The sequence below is a fragment of the Mustelus asterias genome, unplaced genomic scaffold (assembly GCF_964213995.1).
Source record: "Mustelus asterias unplaced genomic scaffold, sMusAst1.hap1.1 HAP1_SCAFFOLD_2982, whole genome shotgun sequence".
Classification (NCBI taxonomy): Eukaryota; Metazoa; Chordata; class Chondrichthyes; order Carcharhiniformes; family Triakidae; genus Mustelus; species Mustelus asterias.
The window spans coordinates 1-21,862 of NW_027592927.1; the positions used below are offsets into that span (position 1 = coordinate 1).

The 21,862-nt window shown below is 56.8% G+C and overlaps 1 protein-coding gene across 1 annotated transcript; it reads left to right on the plus strand.

The window, feature by feature from the left end:
* Positions 1 to 124: 124 nt before the first annotated feature.
* Positions 125 to 19,687, plus strand: LOC144490174 (GON-4-like protein; the record flags this gene model as incomplete). Its single annotated transcript, XM_078207981.1, has 9 exons — positions 125 to 665; positions 1,072 to 1,268; positions 4,519 to 4,662; positions 5,463 to 5,606; positions 9,317 to 9,430; positions 12,859 to 13,045; positions 13,902 to 15,081; positions 16,479 to 16,581; positions 18,554 to 19,687. Coding segments are annotated over 9 exons (2,721 nt in total), but the record flags the coding sequence as incomplete, so codon positions are not given.
* Between the last annotated feature and the right edge of the window lie 2,175 nt (positions 19,688 to 21,862).

A 21,862-nucleotide genomic window follows, 5' to 3' on the forward strand; every position in this document is an offset into this window, starting at 1 on the left:
AGTGCGTATCTCAGCAAGGTGAGCGCGTACCTCAGCAAGGTGAGGCGCGTATCTCAGCAAGGTGAGTGCGTACCTCAGCAAGGTGAGTGCGTACCTCAGCAAGGTGAGTGCGTATCTCAGCAAGGTGAGCGCGTACCTCAGCAAGGTGAGTGCGTATCTCAGCAAGGTGAGCGCGTACCTCAGCAAGGTGAGCGCGTACCTCAGCAAGGTGAGCGCGTACTTCGGGAAGGTGAGCGCGTATCTCAGCAAGGTGAGCGCGTACTTTGGGAAGGTGAGCGCGTACCTCGGCAAGGTGAGCGCGTACTTTGGGAAGGTGAGCGCGTACCTCGGCAAGGTGAGCGCGTATCTCAGCAAGGTGAGCGCGTATCTCAGCAAGGTGAGTGCGTACCTCGGCAAGGTGAGCGCGTATCTCAGCAAGGTGAGCGCGTATCTCAGCAAGGTGAGCGCGTATCTCAGCAAGGTGAGCGCGTACTTTGGGAAGGTGAGTGCGTACCTCGGCAAGGTGAGCGCATACCTCGGCGGGGCGAGCGGGTACCTCGGCGGGGCGAGCGGGTACCTCGGCGGGGCGAGCGGGTACCTCGGCGGGGCGAGCGGGTACCTCGGCGGGGCGAGCGGGTACCTCGGCGGGGCGAGCGGGTACCTCGGCGGGGCGAGCGGGTACCTCGGCGGGGTGAGCCGCGCACGCGTACCCGCCTATCCCCCCTCCATGTTGGCACTGTTGTTAGCACTGCTGCCTCACAGCGCCAGGGACCCGGGTTCGATTCCCGGCTCGGGTCACTGTCTGTGTGGAGTCTGCACGTTCTCCCCGTGTCTGCGTGGGTTTCCTCCGGGTGCTCCGGTTTCCCCCCACAGTCTGAAAGACGTGCTGGTTAGGGTGCATTGGCCGTACTAAATTCTCCCTCAGTGTAACCCGAACAGGCGCTGGAGTGCGGCAACTAGGGGGATTTCACAGTGACTTCATTGCAGTGTTAATGTAAGCCTTACTTGTGACACTAATGAATCACAGTTGGGTAGCTGCCCAGCTCCGTTACGGTCAGTGACTGGTCCCGTTTCCTCTAACTCTCCCCCCAGGTGCGCGAGGCTCTGCAGGACGTGCCGGGGAAGTACGAGGACTTCCTGCGGATCTGTACGACTTTGAAACGAATCCCGATCAGCGCACGGCTGTGGACCTGTACGGGGACCTGTGCGACATCATCCAGGACTGGCCGCAGTTACTGAAGGATTTTGCTGCCTTCCTGCTCCCTGAGCAAGCTCTGCAGTGCGGCCTGGTGAGGTCATCGCTGGGGGGGGGGGGGGGCGGTGAGGTCATCGCTGGGGGGGTGGTGAGGTCATCGCTGGGGGGGGCGGTGAGGTCATCGCTGGGGGGGGGGGCGGTGAGGTCATCGCTGGGGGGGGCGGTGAGGTCATCGCTGTGGGGGGGCGGTGAGGTCATCGCTGTGGGGGGGCGGTGAGGTCATCGCTGGGGGGGGCGTGAGGTCATCGCTGTGGGGGTCGGGGCGGTGAGATTATCGCTGGGGGGGTCGGGGCGGTGAGGTCATCGCTGGGGGAGTCGGGGCGGTGAGGTCATCGCTGGGGGGGTCGGGGCGGTGAGGTCATCGCTGGGGGGGTCGGGGCAGTGAGGTCATCGCTGGGGGGGGCGGTGAGGTCATCGCTGTGGGGGTCGGGGCGGTGAGATTATCGCTGGGGGGGTCGGGGCGCTGAGGTCATCGCTGGGGGGGTCGGGGCGGTGAGATTATCGCTGGGGGGGTCGGGGCGCTGAGGTCATCGCTGGGGGGTCGGGGCGGTGTGATTATCGCTGGGGGGGTCGGGGCGGTGAGGTCATCGCTGGGGGAGTCGGGGCGGTGAGGTCATCGCTGGGGGAGTCGGGGCGGTGAGGTCATCGCTGGGGGGGTCGGGGCGGTGAGGTCATCGCTGGGGGAGTCGGGGCGGTGAGGTCATCGCTGGGGGGGTCGGGGCGGTGAGGTCATCGCTGGGGGGGTCGGGGCGGTGAGGTCATCGCTGGGGGGGTCGGGGCGGTGAGGTCATCGCTGGGGGGGTCGGGGCGGTGAGGTCATCGCTGGGGGGGTCGGGGCGGTGAGGTCATCGCTGGGGGGGTCGGGGCGGTGAGGTCATCGCTGGGGAGGTCGGGGCGGTGAGGTCATCGCTGGGGGGGTCGGGGCGGTGAGATTATCGCTGGGGGGGGGGCGGTGAGATTATCTGTGGGGGGGTGGGAATGGTGAGATTATCGCTGGGGGGGTCGGGGCGGTGAGGTCATCGCTGGGGGGGTCGGGGCGGTGAGGTCATCGCTGGGGGGGTCGGGGCGCTGAGGTCATCGCTGGGGGGGTCGGGGCGGTGAGATTATCGCTGGGGGGGGGCGGTGAGATTATCTGTGGGGGGGTGGGAATGGTGAGATTATCTCTGGGGGGGTCGGGGCGGTGAGGTCATCGCTTGGGGGGTCGGGGCGGTGAGGTCATCGCTGGGGGGTACGCTCAGAGAGAGAGGGCGCAGTGAAGTGGGAGGCCGGAAGTGTTGCAGTGTTAAGAACACAAGAAGAATCTCTCAACACCAGGTTAAAGTCCAGCAGGTTTATATGGCACTAAGAGCTTTCGGAGCGCCGCTCCTTCAACAGGCGAGTGCTAGGTGCTAAATTCACTCACCTGATGAAGGAGCAGCGCTCCGAAAGCTCGTGATTCCAGATAAACCTGTTGGACTTTAACCTGGTTTTGTGAGACTTCTTACTGTGCCCCACCCCAGTCCAACGCCGGCATCTCCACATCAAGAACATAAGAACCAGGAGCAGGAGTAGACCATCTGGCCCCTCGAGCCTGCTCCCCATTCAATAAGATCGTGGCTGATCTTTTCGTGGACTCAGCTCCACTTACCCGCCCGCTCACCATAACCCTTAATTCCTTTACTGATCAAAAATCTATCTATCCTTGCCTTAAAAACATTCAATGAGGGAGCCTCAACTGGGCAGAGAATTCCACAGATTCACAACCCTTTGTGAGAAGAAGTTCCTCCTCAACTCAGTCCTAAATCAGCTCCCCCTTATTTTGAGGCCATGCCCCCTAGTTCTAGTTTCACCCGCCAGTGGAAACAACTTCCCTGCTTCTATCTTATCTATTCCCTTCATAATCTTATATGTTTCTACAAGATCTCCCCTCATTCTTCTGAATTCCAATGAGTATAGCCCCAGTCTACTCAGTCTCTCCTCATAATCCAACCCTCTCAACTCCGGAATCAACCTAGTGAATCTCCTCTGCACCCCCTCCAGTGCCAGTATATCCTTTCTCAAGTAAGCTGGAGTCAAGGTGCTCTGGGGCTCTGGTACCTCAGGGAGAGGGTCCTGACTTTGGAACAGGGGTGCAGCACAGATTGATGTGAATGAGACTGGGCCTGGGAGGGTTACATCTTGAGGCCAGGTCGCTTGGACCCGTACAGCGGTGATTTAACTGAGGTGTTGTTTAAAATGATTAAAGGATTTGATGGGGTCGATAGCTTCCTCGGGTCGGAGAGTCCTGATTAATATTACAGCTCAGGTTCAAAGCAAGAAGATCTTCACCCAGAGGGTAGGTGGGAGGTCTGGACCTCTCCCACCAAGATTCTTTAAAATCATAGAATCCTACAGTGCAGAAAGAGGCCATTCGGCCCATCGAGTCTGCGCCGACCACAATCCCACCCAGGCCCTATCCCCATAACCCTATGCATTTATCCTAGCTAGTCCCCCTGACACTGAGGGGCAATTTCGCACGGCCAATCCACCTAACCCGCACGTCTTTCGGACTGTGGGAGGAAACCGGAGCACCCGGAGGAAACCCACGGAGACACTGGGGAGAACGCAGACATGGGCGGCACGGTAGCACAGTGGGTTAGCACTGCTGCTTCACAGCTCCAGGGACCTGGGTTCGATTCCCGGCTCGGGTCACTGTCTGTGTGAAGCTAATGGTATTTACTACCAAATAAACCTGTTGGACTTTAACCTGGTGTTGTTAAAACTCTTACTGTGTTCACCCCAGTCCAACGCCGGCATCTCCACATCATGTGTGGAGTCTGCACATTCTCCCCGTGTCTGCGCGGGTTTCCTCCGGGTGCTCCGGTTTCCTCCCACAGTCCAAAGATGTGCGGGTTAGGTGGATTGGCCGTGCTAAAATTGCCCCTTAGTGTCCTGAGATAGGTTAGGGGGATTAGCGGGTAAATATGTTGGGATATGGGGGTAGGGCCTGGGTGGGATTGTGGTCGGTGCAGACTCGATGGGCCGAATGGCCTCTTTCTGCACTGTAGGGTTTCTATGATCTATGAACGTGCAGACTCCACACAGACAGTGACCCAAACCGGGAATCGAACCCGGGTCCCTGGCGCTGTGAGGGCAGCAGCGGTAACCACACTGTGCCGCCCCTGAACTCAAACCAAATCTCTCTCCCGTCCCCCTCAAGACGTGGAGATTTGACTTCATTCTGACTTCCAGCAGCAGCAGTGGGTCGTTCGGCCCCTCGGTGCTGTTCCGCCACCCTGTGATGTACATGTGTCTCCTCCCCTCAGTTCGAGGAGCAGCAAGCGTTCGACAAGAGCCGCAAGTTCCTGCGTCAGCTGGAGATCTGCTTTGGTGAGAACCCATCGCACTACCAGAAAATCATTAAAGCCCTGCAGAGCTGCATGGTCTGCTCCCCACCGGACATGGCCGAGGTGAGCGGGCGGGGGGGAGGGGGGAGCCGGGGGCGGGGGTGGGGGAGGAGGAGGAGGAGCCGGGTGGGGAGAGCAGGGCCCCTCAGGAACCACTCTCAATCCCTCTCGGGGGGGGGGGGGGGGGGGGGAATGTCGGCCAGGCGAGCTGCGCGCTGTCTCGACTCAGGAGAAGGAAGACTGGGTTGCAGCTTGGAGTGCTGTGCTGAGATAAGGAGACACGTCAGCTTCAAACTCCTGTTAAAGCATCGCTTAGAGAGGGAGCTTCACTCTGTATCTAACCCCGTGCTGTACCTGTCCTGGGAGTGTTTGATGGGGTCAGTGTAGAGGGAGCTTTACTCTGTATCTAACCCCGTGCTGTACCTGTCCTGGGAGCGTTTGATGGGGGACAGTGTAGAGGGAGCTTTACTCTGTATCTAACCCCGTGCTGTACCTGTCCTGGGAGCGTTTGATGGGGGACAGTGTAGAGGGAGCTTCACTCTCTATCTAACCCCGTGCTGTACCTGTCCTGGGAGTGTTTGATGGGGGACAGTGTAGAGGGAGCTTCACTCTCTATCTAACCCCGTGCTGTACCTGTCCTGGGAGTGTTTGATGGGGGACAGTGTAGAGGGAGCTTCACTCTCTATCTAACTCCGTGCTGTACCTGTCCTGGGAGTGTTTGATGGGGGAGAGTGTAGAGGGAGCTTTACTCTGTATCTAACCCCGTGCTGTACCTGTCCTGGGAGTGTTTGATGGGGGAGAGTGTAGAGGGAGCTTTACTCTGTATCTAACCCCGTGCTGTCTCTGTCTCTCTGTCTGTACAGCTGAAGGTTCAGGTCTGGCAGCTGTTAAAGGGTCACCATCATCTCCAGGACGAGTTCTCTCTCTTCTTCGACAACCTGCGGCCACCAAGCAGCAGAATAAGCGACTTTGAGGAGGTGAACTGGATGGAGGACAAGGAATACGAGGTGAGCTATTCGACTGCAGAAGGCTGCACCCAGTGTCCTGTCACTTCCTGGGTGAGGGTTTTGCAGGGTGTGGCAGGGTTAAATAGGCCGGATCCCCCCCCATCTCCCAGTACAGAATAGAGGAGGGGATAGATTCCACTGCCCTGAGTTGTGATCGATCGACTGCCTGCCTTCAGGCACGGGCGGGATTTAATAATCACTGTCGAATTCATGTTTGACTAAACGCTCTCCGATCGCAGGGAGCAGATACCTGGTCCAGTCCTGAGCAGCTTGGAAGCTGCATCCCCAGGTTAACCTGTCGCGTCACAGCCTTGCTGCAGTCACGGACAAGCAGCTGAATGCCCGGTGTGAGCTGCTGACAACCAGACAGAGTTCCACTGAGTCCAGACAGCCCCAGAGCCAGGGCTGGTGAGCAAGGCAGCAGCCTCAGTGAGTGGAGTCCCGCCCGTCGCAGAGGATGAGGGTGACGGTCTTGGCCAACTCTGGTCTCCACTCCCGATAATCCCTGCAGGAATTCCTCGGGATCGTGTTCCAGGCCCAACCACCTGTGGCTGCTTCATCAGCGACCTATCATCCCCCTCCCATTGAAGGGAAGAGCGGTGAGGGAGGTTCACCGTACCACAGACTGCAGTGAGTCACCGATAGAGCGAGGGGGGAGGGGGAGAGAGGGGGGAGGAGGGGAGGGGGGAGGAGAGAGAGTGGGGGTGGGGGAAGAAGAGAAATAGAGAGAGACAGTGAGACAGAGCGGGAGAGAGAGAGACCACCGTACCACAGACTGCAGTGAGTCACCGATAGAGAGAGAGGGCTGTCTTTTTAAAAATTAATTCCTGGGACATAGACGTCGCTGGCTGGTCCAGCATTTATTGCCCATCCCTAGTTGCCCTTGGAGGGCAGTTGAGAGTCAACCACATTGCTGTGGCTCTGGAGTCACATGTAGGCCAGACCGGGGTAAGGACGGCAGATTTCCTTCCCTAGAGGGAACCAGATGGGTTTTTCCGACAATGGGTCATCAGTAGATTCTTAATTCCAGATATTTTTTATTGAATTCAAATTCCACCATCTGCCGTGACGGGATTCGAACCCGGGTCCCCCAGATCATTAGCTGAGTTTCTGGATTAACAGTCTGGCGATAATCCCACTAGGCCATCACCTCCGTGTACCACAGATTCCAGTGGATCACAGAGAGATGGAGGGTCTCTGGCCGTATTCTCCGTGTGGTCACACTCTCGGCGGGTGAGAGCAGTCGGAGGAGCAGATCCCAGGGCTTGGCACCTGCTCCTGGAGCTGAACTCCATTTGGATGGAGATGTGTTCAGGGGCGTGCGTCCCTGTTGGAGTCACTGGACATTCGCACGCATTAAAGCATTTAACGTTGCTCCCTCAGCCTGGGCCCATACCTTCAGGGCAGCACGATAGCACAGTGGGTTAGCACTGCTGCCTCACAGCGCCAGGGACCCGGGTTCGATTCCCGGCTTGGGTCACTGTCTGTGCGGAGTCTGCACGTTCTCCCCGTGTCAGCGTGGGTTTCCTCCGGGTGCTCCGGTTTCCTCCCACAGTCTGAACGATGTGCAGGTTCGGTGGATTGGCCATGTAACCCGAACAGGCACCGGAGAGTGGCGACTCGGGGATTTTCACAGTAACTTCATTGCAGTGTTAATGTAAGACTACTTGTGACAATAAGAAATAAACTTTAAATTTTAACTTTCACATTCCTACCGGGGGGTCATAGTTTGAGGATAAGTTTGAGAATATTGCAAACCTTTTAGGACTGAGGTGAGGAGAGATTTCTTCACCCAGAGGGTGGTGAATGTGTGGAATTCACTCCCACAGAAAGTAGCTGAGGCCAAAACGTTGTGTGATTTCAAGAAGAGATTAGATATAGTTCTTGGGGCCAAAGGGATCGAGGGATATGGGATATGGGGTGGCACAGTGGTTAGGACTGCTGCCTCACAGCGCCAGGGACCCAGTTTCGATTCCCGGCTCGGGTCACTGTCTGTGCGGAGTCTGCACGTTCTCCCCGTGATGTGGAGATGCCGGCGTTGGACTGGGGTAAACACAGTAAGAAGTCTCACAACACCAGGTTAAAGTCCAACAGGTTTATTTGGTAGCAAATACCATAAGCTTTCGGAGCGATGCCCCTTCGTCAGATGGAGTGGTCTCTGTTCTCCAACAGTGCACAGAGACACAGAAATCAAGTTACAGAATACTAATTAGAATGCAAATCTCTACAGCCAGCCAGGTCTTAAAGGTACAGATAATGTGGGTGGAGGGAGCATTCAACACAGGTTAAAGAGATGTGTATTGTCTCCAGACAATTCTCCCCGTGTCAGCCTGGGTTTCCTCCGGGTGCTCCAATTTCCTCCCACACTCCAAAGATGGGTTAGGGTGGATTGGCCGTGTTAAATTGCCCCTTAGTGTCCAAAGATGTGCGGGTTAGGTGGATTGGCCATGCTAAATTGCCCCTTAGTGTCCAAAGATGTGCGGGTTAGGTGGATTGGCCATGCTAAATTGCCCCTTAGTGTCCAAAGATGTGCGGGTTAGGTGGATTGGCCATGCTAAATTGCCCCTTAGTGTCCAAAGATGTGCGGGTTAGGTGGATTGGCCGTGCTAAATTAACCCTAGTATCAGGGAGATTAGCAGAGTAAATGTGGGGTTACAGGAATAGGGTCTGGTTGGGATTGTCGTCGGTGCAGACTCGATGGGCCGAATGGCCTCCTTCTGCACTGTAGGAATTCTATGATTCTACTAAGGGGTCATAGTTTGAGGATAAGGGGTAAACCTTTTGGGACTGAGGTGAGGGGAAATGTCTTCACCCAGAGGGTGGTGAATGTGTGGAATTCACTCCCACAGAAAGTAGTTGAGGCCAAAACGTGATTTCAAGAAGGAATTAGATACCGCTCTTGGGGCTAAAGGGATCGAGGAAAATATTACTGTGTACAATTCTGGTCACCCTATTATAGAAAGGATATTATTAAACTAGAAAGAGTGCAGAAGAGATTCACTAGGATGCTACCGGGACTTGATGGTTTGAGTTGTAAGGAGAGGCTGGATAGACTGGGACTTTTTTCTCTGGAGCGTAGGAGGCTGAGGGGTGACCTTATAGAGGTCTATAAAATAATGAGGGGCATAGATCAGCTCGATAGTCAATATCTTTTCCCAAAGGTAGGGGAATCTAAAACTAGAGGGCATAGGTTTAAGGTGAGAGGGGAGAGATACAAAAGGGTCCAGAGGGGCAATTTTTTCACACACAGGGTGGTGAGTGTCTGGAACGAGCTGCCAGAGGCAGTAGTAGAGGAGGGTACAATTTTGTCTTTTAAAAAGCATTTAGACAGTTACATGGGTAAGATGGGTATAGAGGGATATGGGCCAAATGCGGGCAATTGGGATTAGCGTAGGGGTTTAAAAAAAAGGGCGGCATGGACAAGTTGGGCCGAAGGGCCTGTTTCCATGCTGTAAACCTCTATGACTATGATATGGGGGGAAGGAGGGGGATCAGGATATTGAATTTGATGATCAGCCATGATCAAAATGAATGGCGGAACAGGCTGGAAGGGCAGAATGGCCTCCTCATGCTTCTAGTTTCTATAATGACAGAATATAAAGCAGAGTGAGGTGGGTGGGAGTGGGCTGCGATCGCAGCCCTGTCTCTGTGGGACAGCGAGCCACTGGCTCTGTACGGCCGCCCTCTAACCTGCTCGTTTGGTGTCACAGTTTGACGGATTCGAGGAGGTGGTTCTGCCGGATCTGGAGGAGGAAGAGGAGTTACAGAAAATGACCCCGCCCCCGAGGAGTAAGCGGCGGAGGGAGGGCCACACACACGAGAAGGTACAGAGCGCCAGGTCCAGACATCAGTCATTGCCAATCGGAGCAGGGGACAGTTCACTCAACATCAGGGACTCTCTGACACTGTCCCCGGGGGAGACTGATCTGACACACTCCCCCCGGGGGAGACTCACTCTGACGCACACTCCCCAGGGGAGACTGATCTGACACACTGTCCCCGGGGGAGACTGATCTGACACACTGTCCCCGGGGGAGACTGATCGGACACACTGTCCCCGGGGGAGACTGATCGGACACACTGTCCCCGGGGGAGACTGATCGGACACACTGTCCCCGGGGGAGACTGATCTGACACACTGTCCCCGGGGGAGACTGATCTGACACACTGTCCCCGGGGGAGACTGATCGGACACACTGTCCCCGGGGGAGACTGATCTGACACACTCTCCCCGGGGGAGACTGATCTGACACACTGTCCCCGGGGGAGACTCACTCTGACACACTGTCCCCGGGGGAGACTGATCTGACACACTGTCCCCGGGGGAGACTGATCGGACACACTGTCCCCGGGGGAGACTGATCTGACACACTCTCCCCGGGGGAGACTGATCTGACACACTGTCCCCGGGGGAGACTCACTCTGACACACTCTCCCCGGGGGGGGAGACTGATCGGACACACTGTCCCCGGGGGAGACTGATCTGACACACTGTCCCCGGGGGAGACTCACTCTGACACACTCTCCCCGGGGGGGGAGACTGATCTGACACACTGTCCCCGGGGGAGACTGATCTGACACACTGTCCCCGGGGGAGACTCACTCTGACACACTCTCCCCGGGGGAGACTGATCGGACACACTGTCCCCGGGGGAGACTGATCGGACACACTGTCCCCGGGGGAGACTGATCGGACACACTGTCCCCGGGGGAGACTGATCGGACACACTGTCCCCGGGGGAGACTGATCGGACACACTGTCCCCGGGGGAGACTGATCGGACACACTGTCCCCGGGGGAGACTGATCTGACACACTGTCCCCGGGGGAGACTGATCGGACACACTGTCCCCGGGGGAGACTGATCGGACACACTGTCCCCGGGGGAGACTGATCGGACACACTGTCCCCGGGGGAGACTGATCGGACACACTGTCCCCGGGGGAGACTGATCTGACACACTGTCCCCGGGGGAGACTCACTCTGACATACTCTCCCCGGGGGGGAGACTGATCTGACACACTGTCCCCGGGGGAGACTCACTCTGACACACTGTCCCCGGGGGAGACTGATCTGACACACTCTCCCCGGGGGAGACTGATCGGACACACTCTCCCCGGGGGAGACTCACTCTGACACACTCTCCCCGGGGGAGACTGATCGGACACACTCTCCCCGGGGGAGTCTGATCTGACACACTCTCCCCGGGGGAGACTGATCTGACACACTCCCCCCGGGGGAGACTGATCTGACACACTCTCCCCGGGGGAGACTCACTCTGACACACTCTACCCGGGGGGGGAGACTGATCTGATACACTCTCCCCGGGGGAGACTGATCGGACACACTGTCCCCGGGGGGAGACTGATCTGACACACTCTCCCCGGGGGGGAGACTGATCTGACACACTCCCCCCGGGGGAGACTCACTCTGACACACTCTCCCCGGGGGGAGACTGATCTGACACACTGTCCCCGGGGGAGACTCACTCTGACACACTCTCCCCGGGGGAGACTGATCGGACACACTGTCCCCGGGGGAGACTGATCGGACACACTGTCCCCGGGGGAGACTGATCGGACACACTGTCCCCGGGGGAGACTGATCTGACACACTGTCCCCGGGGGAGACTCACTCTGACATACTGTCCCCGGGGGGGAGACTGATCTGACACACTGTCCCCGGGGGAGACTCACTCTGACACACTGTCCCCGGGGGAGACTGATCTGACACACTCTCCCCGGGGGAGACTGATCGGACACACTCTCCCCGGGGGAGACTCACTCTGACACACTCTCCCCGGGGGAGACTGATCGGACACACTCTCCCCGGGGGAGACTGATCTGACACACTCTCCCCGGGGGAGACTGATCTGACACACTCCCCCCGGGGGAGACTGATCTGACACACTCTCCCCGGGGGAGACTCACTCTGACACACTCTACCCGGGGGGGAGACTGATCTGATACACTCCCCCCGGGGGAGACTGATCTGACTCACTCTCCCCGGGGGAGACTGATCTGACACACTGTCCCCGGGGGAGACTCACTCTGACACACTCTCCCCGGGGGGGAGACTGATCTGACACACTGTCCCCGGGGGGAGACTGATCTGACACACTGTCCCCGGGGGAGACTCACTCTGACACACTCTCCCCGGGGGGGAGACTGATCTGACACACTCTCCCCGGGGGAGACTGATCGGACACACTGTCCCCGGGGGGAGACTGATCTGACACACTCTCCCCGGGGGGGAGACTGATCTGACACACTCCCCCCGGGGGAGACTCACTCTGACACACTCTCCCCGGGGGGAGACTGATCTGACACACTCTCCCCAGGGGAGACTCACTCGGACACACACTCTCCCCGGGGGAGATTGACTCTCTGACACTCTCCCCAGAGGAGACTGATCTGACACACACCCCCAGGGGGAGACTGATCTGACACCCTCTCCCCAGGGGAGACTGATCTGACACACTCTCCCTGGGGGAGACTCACTCTGACACACTCTCCCCAGGGGGAGACTGATCTGACACACTCTCCCCAGGGGAGACTGATCTGACACACTCTCCCCGGGGGAGACTCACTCTGACACACTCTCCCCAGGGGGAGACTGATCTGACACACTCTCCCCAGGGGGAGACTGATCTGACACACTCTCCCCAGGGGGAGACTGATCTGACACACTCTCCCCAGGGGAGACTGATCTGACACACTCTCCCCAGGGGAGACTGATCTGACACACTCTCCCCGGGGGAGACTCACTCTGACGCACACTCCCCAGGGGAGACTGATCTGACACGTTCCCCCCCGGGGGAGACTGATCTGACACACTCTCCCCAGGGGAGACTGATCTGACACATTCTCCCCAGGGGGAGACTGATCTGACACACTCTCCCCAGGAGGAGACTGACTCTGACACACTCTCCCCGGGGGGAGACTCACTCTGACACACACTCCCCGGGGGAGACTGACTCTGACACGTTCCCCCCCGGGGGAGACTGATCTGACACACTCTCCCCAGGGGAGACTGATCTGACACATTCTCCCCAGGGGGAGACTGATCTGACACACTCTCCCCAGGAGGAGACTGACTCTGACACACTCTCCCCGGGGGGAGACTCACTCTGACACACACTCCCCGGGGGAGACTGACTCTGACACACTCTCCCCGGGGGGAGACTCACTCTGACGCACTCTCCCTGGGCTATTTTGGGTTGTTGCTGATCTTTTCTCTGCTTTGCTCCCCAGAGCGTGGACACGAAGGCCTCGAAGGGGAAAGATTCTGTGGCTGCAGGGGTTCCGGATGCCTGGATCACAGTGGCCGGGGCGAAGGAGGCGGTTAAAGGTTCCGATCCAGTGGAGGGTTCCCCAGAGGAAGCCCAGGCTCTGGGTTTGAACAGCAAGGATTCTTCATCCCCTGGGACCCGGGCCCCAGGTGTGTCTGTGTGTGTGCGTGCGAGTGTGCGGAGGAGTTGTGTGAGCGGGTGGGGGAATTGGGGAGGGTGGGGGGGGTGGGGGGGCTACAGAGCAGTGGCACTGGAATCCCTCTGTGCAAACCCTGATTGGTGAGACACAATGATAGCGCAGGAAGAAGTCCCTCACTCATTGGTCACTGGAGCACTTCTCCCTCCCCCCTCTCTCCCCTCCCCTCTCCCCCTCTCTCCCCCCCTCCCCCTCTCTCCCCCCCTCCCCCTCTCCCCCCCTCCCCCTCTCTCCCCCCCTCCCCCTCTCTCCCCCCCTCCCCCTCTCTCCCCCCCTCCCCCTCTCTCCCCCCCTCCCCCTCTCTCCCCCCCTCCCCCTCTCTCCCCCCCCTCCCCCTCTCTCCCCCCTCCCCCTCTCTCCCCCCCTCCCCCCCCCTCTCTCCCCCCCTCCCCCTCTCTCCCCCCCTCCCCCTCTCTCCCCCCCTCCCCCTCTCTCCCCCCTCCCCCTCTCTCCCCCCCTCCCCCTCTCTCCCCCCCTCCCCCTCTCTCCCCCTCTATCCCCCCTCCCCCTCTCTCCCCCCCTCCCCTCCTCTCCCCCCCCTCCCCCCTCTCCCCCTCCTCTCCCCCTCTGGGTACAGGTATCAGTGAAAGCAGCCCCCCTCCCTCTCCTTCCAGTAGTGGGAGCTAATGGGGAAGTGGCCTGGGTTGATTGCGATGCCCCCTGTAGTGAAATAGCTCATTAGAACTCACTGGGTTTATTGATGCGGAATGGGATGGGGTAACATGAACAGACAGGAGATTGGGGGGAGAATCTCTCAGACCCTCGCTCTACCTCGCAGAGTCTCCACTCACCCTGTCCTTCCTCTGCAGGTAGCAACACTCTGAGGGGCTGTGAGGAGACACATCCGGGGAGGGGTCCACGGCTCCCAGGAGATTCCTGCTGCCTGGAGGAGGGGGATGAGAATGGAGTCAAAGTTTCAGAGAGGGTAAACGAGACCCCCGTGTCCCCCCTGCGTTCTGCAGACGAGACCTGGAGCCCTGCCAGTGAGGGGGACGGCAGCGAGAGCCAGGGGCCGGAGGAGGGGCTGGCTGATGGCTCGGACCCTGTGCCCCATTCCCCCTGCTGCCCCTGGCGGGAGGAGCCGGGGAGGAGGAGAGGGGGCTGCCCCTTCGACTCCACTCGCCCAGAGACTGGAGTGGGGGGGAAGGAGGAGTGGACGGAGCCGGGGAACTGTTGTCGGGACATGGCGGCGCTGTCAAAGGGGGAGGACGCAGCGAAGGAGGGGGGGTCTCCGCCCCGGTGCAGGCCAGCAGTGCGTGAGGAAGGGGACACTCTGATTGTGCACGGAGCACCTAACATAACCAGGGAGGCGGCATCGTCGAAGCTGGAACTGGCAAACGCAGCGTCAGGAGTCCGGAGTGATGGCCCACGGGGAAGGGGGAGACACAGCACCGAGCAGGTGGCAGGATCCCCAGCCCCTCCTGTCGAGACGCCAGCACCCCTGCGGGGGAGGGACTGCGGAGCGGCGCTTGTGGGGGACACCTCGCCCTGGGAGGCTGGAGCGCAGAGAGACAGGGAGCCAGAGGAGCGGACCACGCTCGCTGAGACCGGATCCGCCCCCAGGGAGCCGCCCCGAAACCCTGCCGGCCACGCCTCGGTCAAGTTCGCCACGGCCGGAGCGCAGGTCCGCTTCATGAGCTGCCAGAAGCTGTCCGATCTCTTGCCGGTGGACTTGCAGCTGACGCTGGCTCACGGACACTCGCGGGACGCGGGCAGCCTGGACTCTGCTGACCACGAGCCCCCCAGAGGCCAGGTCACTGTCATTCCCTCGCCCAGGCTGTGGGAGACGTGGGAGGGGGCAGCCCGGGACAGGCTGGTGACCCCCTCCGCCACCGCAGGCTCTGAGAGCCCCCTCCGTCACACAGACAGCAGAGCGAGCTCCACGGGGGAGGAGCAGGAGGACGAGCAGGACAGGCAGGCTCAGGCAGCCGTCTGCGCCAAGAACAGCCGTCTCAGCTCAACAGGGGAACGCGTGGTGCTGTGGACACGGTAAGATCATTTTCACCACTCACCTCACCCTCTCTCTGTCCTCCTGCTACCAAACAGACACCCCTCTACAGCTTTACTCTGTATTTAACCCCGTGCTGTCCCTGTCCTGGGAGTGTTTGATGGGGACAGTGTAGAGGGAGCTTTACTCTGTATCTAACCCAGTGCTGTACCTGTCCTGGGAGTGTTTGATGAGGGACAGTGTAGAGGGAGCTTTACTCTGTATCTAACCCCGTGCTGTACCTGTCCTGGGAATGTTTGATGAGGGACAGTGTAGAGGGAGCTTTACTCTGTATCTAACCCCGTGCTGTACCTGCCCTGGGAGTGTTTGATGAGGGACAGTGTAGAAGGAGCTTTACTCTGTATCTAACCCCTTGCTGTACCTGTCCTGGGAGTGTTTGATGAGGGACAGTGTAGCGGGAGCTTTACTCTGTATCTAACCCCGTGCTGTACCTGTCCTGGGAGTGTTTGATGGGGGACAGTGTAGGGGGAGCTTTACTCTGTATCTAACCCCTTGCTGTACCTGTCCTGGGAGTGTTTGATGGGGACAGTGTAGAGGGGGCTTTACTCTGTATCTAACCCCGTGCTGTACCTGTCCTGGGAGTGTTTGATGGGGACAGTGTAGAGGGGGCTTTACTCTGTATCTAACCCCGTGCTGTACCTGTCCTGGGAGTGTTTGATGGGGGACAGTGTGGAGGGAGCTTTACTCTGTATCTAACCCCGTGCTGTACCTGTCCCGGGAGTGTTTGATGGGGACAGTGTAGAGGGGGCTTTACTCTGTACCTAACCCCATGCTGTACCTGTCCTGGGAGTGTTTGATGGGGGACAGTGTGGAGGGAGCTTTACTCTGTATCTAACCCCGTGCTGTACCTGTCCTGGGTGTGTTTGATGGGGGGACAGTGTAGAGGGAACTTTACTCTGTATCTAACCCCGTGCTGTCCTGGGAGTGTTTGATGGGGGACAGTGTAGAAGGAGCTTTACTCTGTATCTAACCCCTTGCTGTACCTGTCCTGGGAGTGTTTGATGAGGGACAGTGTAGAGGGAGCTTTACTCTGTATCTAACCCCGTGCTGTACCTGTCCTGGGAGTGTTTGATGGGGGACAGTGTAGAGGGAGCTTTACTCTGTATCTAACCCCTTGCTGTACCTGTCCTGGGAGTGTTTGATGGGGACAGTGTAGAGGGAGCTTTACTCTGTATCTAACCCCGTGCTGTACCTGTCCTGGGAGTGTTTGATGGGGGACAGTGTAGAGGGAGCTTTACTCTGTATCTAACCCCGTGCTGTACCTGTCCTGGGAGTGTTTGATGGGGGACAGCGTGGGCCATCTCTCGGAATGAAGTGAGTAACAGGAATGTGTGTGTGTATAAGGATGAGGAATTTGTGCTGTTTGATGTGTTTGCAGGGAGGCAGACCGAGCGATTCTCACAGCCTGCCGGGAGAGCGGGGCGAACGAGGATACCTTCAGCGAGGTGGCACAGCAACTGAACAGCAAGTCAGTGCAGGAGGTGAGAGTCATCCTCAGTGTGAACACGATGCTTCACGTGTGTGTCTCTCTCACCCTCCCCCAGCCTGGCTCTCTCTCCACATTCACCCAGTGTGGCAGCAAGCTTTAAAGACCGAGCTCTCTTGTCACCCGGCCTAAGAGTACCGGCCGAAGTCCGGGAAGACTAGCCAGCATTCCCGCGGCTTTGCCCACGATTAGGACTGCGGCAGAGTTGATGAAACCTGCACCGGGCACTGAGTGGGAATTCGATTCGAGAGAACGAGACAGCGAGCGATGAAGATCGGATCCAGTGCTTGCTGCACTCCCACATGAGAGAGGGTTGTGTCTGTGTTAATAGAGTCACAGAGATACACAGCACGAAGACAGGCCCTTCGGCCCAACTCCTCCGTGCCGACCAGGTTTCATAGAAATCCCTCCCGTGCAGAAGGAGGCCACTCAGCCCATCGAGTCTGCACCGACCACAAATCCACCCAGGCCCTATCCCCGTAACCCCACGTATTTACCCAGCTAATCCTTCTACCACTAGTGTCAATTTAGCACGGCCAATCCCCCGAACCTACACATCTTCGGACTGTGGGAGGAAACTGGAGCACCTGGAGGAAACCCACGCAGACACGGGGAGAACGTGCGGACTCCGCACAGACAGTGACCCAAGCCGGCAATTGAACCCGGGTCCCTGGAGCTGTGAAGCAGCCGTGCTGACCACTGTGCCTCAACTGAGCTGGTGGTTGTGCCTGCATGTGGCCCCATATCCCTCTAAACCTTTTTCTATCCATGTACCTGTCCAAATATCTTTTAAATGTTCTCCCCGCCTCTGCCACGGAGTTTCCCTCAAGAGTGTAAGATTCACCGACTGTAAATGGGTGGATAAGTGTTGGCTCCTTCTCCGTATCCCCCCCTCTAGCTGCAATTCCCATCTTGGGGGTGCTTTGTGTGGGAGTAAGTGCATGTTCAGTTTATCTATTAGTGTCACAAGTCGGCTTACATTAACACTGCAATGAAGTTACTGTGAAAATCCCTGAGTCGCCACACTCCGGCGCCTGTTCGGGTTACACCGAGGGAGAATTTAGCACGGACAATGCACCCTAACCAGCATGTCTTTTGGACTGTGGGAGGAAACCCACACAGACATGGGGAGAATGTGCAAACTCCACACAGACAGTGACCCAAGCCGGGAATTGAACCCGGGTCCCTGGCGCTGTGAGGCAGCAGTGCTACCATAAAGGAATGAATAGGAAGGGGAGTATGTACATGGCCGTTAGGAGATTAAATGTGCAGAGTCTGCACACCGGTGCAGGTTGTCCTGTCTGACCGAGTGCCGTGGTTAGAGGTTTACAGCATGGAAACCGGCCCTTCGGCCCAACTTGTCCATGCCACCCTTTTTTTAAACCTGGGAGCTGGGTGCGCAGCCCACATTACAGGCTGCAGTGTGCCAATACTTAAAACTCCCACGACAGCATGACATCCCCTGGTCAGGCCACAAAGCAGCTTTCCCTCAGGCTGGGCAGGGGGAAGGCAGCAAATCATAGTCATAGAGGTTTACAGCATGGAAACAGGCCCTTCGGCCCAACTTGTCCATGCCACCATTGTTTTTAAAATCCCTAAGCTAGTTCCAATTGCCCGCATTTGGCCCATATCCCTCTATACCCATCTCACCCATGTAACCGACTAAATGCTTTTTAAAAGACAAAATTGTACCCGCCCCTACTACTGCCTCTGGCAGCTCGTTCCAGACACTCACCACCCTCTGTGTGAAAACATTGCCCCTCTGGACCCTTTTGTATCTCTCCCCTCTCACCTTAAACCTATGCCCTCTAGTTTTAGACTCCCCTACCTTTGGGGAAAGATACTGACTATCTAGCTGATCGATACCCCTCATTATTTTATAGACCTCTATAAGATCACCCCTCAGCCTCCTGCGCTCCAGATTCTGTTGCCCGGAGGGTTTACTCTGTCCGTCTCCTCCTCTCCAGGTCTCACAGCGGTTTCGGGAGCTGATGTACTTGTTCCACACCTCCGGAGATGTCAGCACGGATGAGGAAGAGGACACTGTGAGTGTCAGCAATCCCGAGGAGCAGGAGTGATTCTTCCCCCTGCTTCCCCCACCACACACAACCCACATTCTTGGATCTAAATCTCTCGCCTGTTGTGTTGAGAAGGAGCGACCGAGGATGGGGGGGGGGGGGGGAAGGAAGAGCTCTGAACTGTGCCACGTCCTCCCTCCCACCCGCTGGACCTTCACCCTGTGAGCGTTTTAACTTCTGTCAGACACACTACGTTCCTGGTTTATTCAGGATCTGGTTATTCACTATTTATTGAAGCGATGTTAGCCAGGGTGGTCCTTGCCCTGCCTGGTCTCGGTCTTCCTCTAACGAGAGAGGGACTGGAGGCCGATTGACTGCGGAGGAGCCATCTCCTGGCCTGTGTCGATGGGGGTTTTAAAAAAAAAATCATAGTCTTGCTGCTGGATTGAGTTCTCAGTTGTTTGATCGCACTGCCCTGGAGCGGCAGAAAGCCGTGTGTCTGTTGTGCCAGGTGACTGTGCGCATGTGTAACACTGCCTCAGTTTGTGATTCTCGGGGGGGGGGAAACGCTGTACACCCCCCCCCCCCCCCTCCCCCTCCCTGGTGCCGAATACAGTATTATTTCTTCTTTACAGAATAAGTTTTTAACAGACGTTGCCTTGGTCGGTGGTTAAGCCCCCCCCTCCTCCCTCCGAGGGCAGTAAGAAGTAAATCAATGAAATGATTCCGATACAATGAAGGTTTTTAAAGTATATTTTCTTACTGAGTGACCGGAGGATTTTAAACGAGGGGCTCTCAGCGTGTGACTGTGCACAGGGTCACTCTGACATTGACCCAGGAGTGGTCGTGTTTGCCAGGCCTCGGTTAAAACTCAAAAGCTGAAGGATTTGCGCAGAAAACAGCAGCTACCGGCTGTTCTTTGCAGTGTCCAGGTAGCAGTCTCCGTTCGAATGATGTGCTGTAAATATATGTGTAATGTATCCTCTGTATAGCTTAAGTTATAGTGACTTGTGTAATATTTATGTTTGTATTTCTAGAACTGTGTGCGGGTCAAAAATTAGCTCAATAAATCTTTCCACCCAGGCTGGGCCGAGTATTTTCAGTAGAGTGGGTGGCACAGTGGTTTAGCACTGCTGCTTCACGGCTTACATTAACACCGCAATGAAGTTACTGTGAAAATCCCACTCTCCGGCGCCTGTTTGGGTACACAGGGAGAATTTAGCATGGCCAGTGCACCCTAACCAGCACGTCTTTCGGACTGTGGGAGGAAACCCACGCAGACAGGGGGAGAATGTGCAGACTCCACACAGACAGTGATCCAAGCCGGGACTCGAACCCGGGTCCCTGGTGCTGTGAGGCAGCGGTGCTAACCACTGTGCCACCCCCTGATCTTGCACGGGAAGTGGGAGCAGCAAGATAAACCAGCGTTGGCACTTCACGTTTTAATGAAGAAAAAATCCAAACCATCTTCTGTGAATAAACTTCGTAAAGAGAGCAGGTTTGGGGGGGTGGTCTTGTCTCCAATGACTCCAGGTTTTTACAACACCCAGGTTAAAGTCCAACAGGTTTGTTTGGTAGCAAATGCCGTTAGCTTTCGGAAATCTGCTCTCAAACAGGGCATACAGAGTTACAGAATACTGATTCGAATGCGAATCTCTACAATGTGAGTGGAGGGAGCATTAAGCACAGGTTAAAGAGATGTATATTGTCTCCAGACAACTGAACAACCAAGGAACACTACAGACAGTTACCCACAGATCTGACCAAAGAACACACCCGTCAACTCAAGACCTTTGATCCGGACCTTCAGAGCACCCTCCGTGCTCTCATCTCACGTACTCCCCGCGTTGGAGATTTCTACTGCCTCCCAAAGATACACAAGGCAAACACACCCGGCCGTCCCATCGTATCGGGCAATGGAACCCTGTGCGAGAACCTCTCCAGCTATGTCGAGGGCATCCTGAAACCCATTGTACAAAGAACCCCCAGCTTTTGTCGCGACATGACGGACTTCCGACGGAGAAGTTGAACCAGGAGCACTCCTCGTCACAATGGATGTCTCGGCACTCTACACCAGCATCCCCCACGATGGTGGCATTGCTGCAACGGCCTCAGTACTCAATGCCAACAACTGCCAGTTTCCAGATGCAATTTTACAACTCATCCGCTTCATCCTGGACCACAATGTCTTCAACAACCAGTTCTTCATCCAGACACACGGAACAGCCATGGGGACCAAATTCACACCTCAATATGCCAACATCTTCATGCACAGGACCTTCAACCGATGCTATACACTAGATACATCGATGACATTTTCTTCCTTTGGACTCATGGTGAGCAATCACTGAAACAACTATATGATGACATCAACAAGTTCCATCTCACCATCAGACTCACCATAGACTACTCTCCGGAATCGGTTGCATTCTTGGACACACGCATCTCCATTAAGGACGGTCACCTCAGCACCTCACTGTACCGCAAGCCCACGGATAACCTCACGATGCTCCACTTCTCCAGCTTCCACCCTAAACACGTTAAAGAAGCCATCCCCTACGGACGATCCCTCCGTATACACAGGATCTGCTCGGATGAGGAGGATTGCAACAGACACCTCCAGACGCTGAAAGATGCCCTCATAAGAACAGGATATGACTCTCGACTCATCGATCAACAGTTCCGACGTTCTCCAAGGCGGCCTTCACGACACACGACAGCGCAGAGTCGCTGAGCAGAAACTGATAGCCAAGTTCCGCACACATGAGGACGGCCTAAACCGGGATGTTGGATTTATGTCACACTATCAGTAACCCCCACAGCTTGCCTCCTGGACTTGCAGAATCTCTCTGGCTGTCCTGTCTGGAGACAATACACATCTCTTTAACCTGTGCTCCCTCCACTCACGTTGGCTGTAGAGATTCACATTCTAATCAGTATTCTGTAACTTGATTTTGCGTCTCTGTGCCCTGTTTGAGTAAGAAGTTGAACAACACCAGGTTAATGTCCAACAGGTTTATTTGGTAGCAAAAGCCACCTACCAAATAAACCTGTTGGACTTTAACCTGGTGTTGTTAAACTTCTTACTATGTTTACCCCAGTCCAACGCCGGCATCTCCACATCATGACTGCCCTGTTTGAGAGCAGATTTCCACTCCATCTGACGAAGGAGCAGCGCTCCGAAAGCTAATGGCATTTGCCTCCCAAATAAACCTGTTGGTGTTAAAACTCTTACTGTATTTACCCCAGTTCAACGCC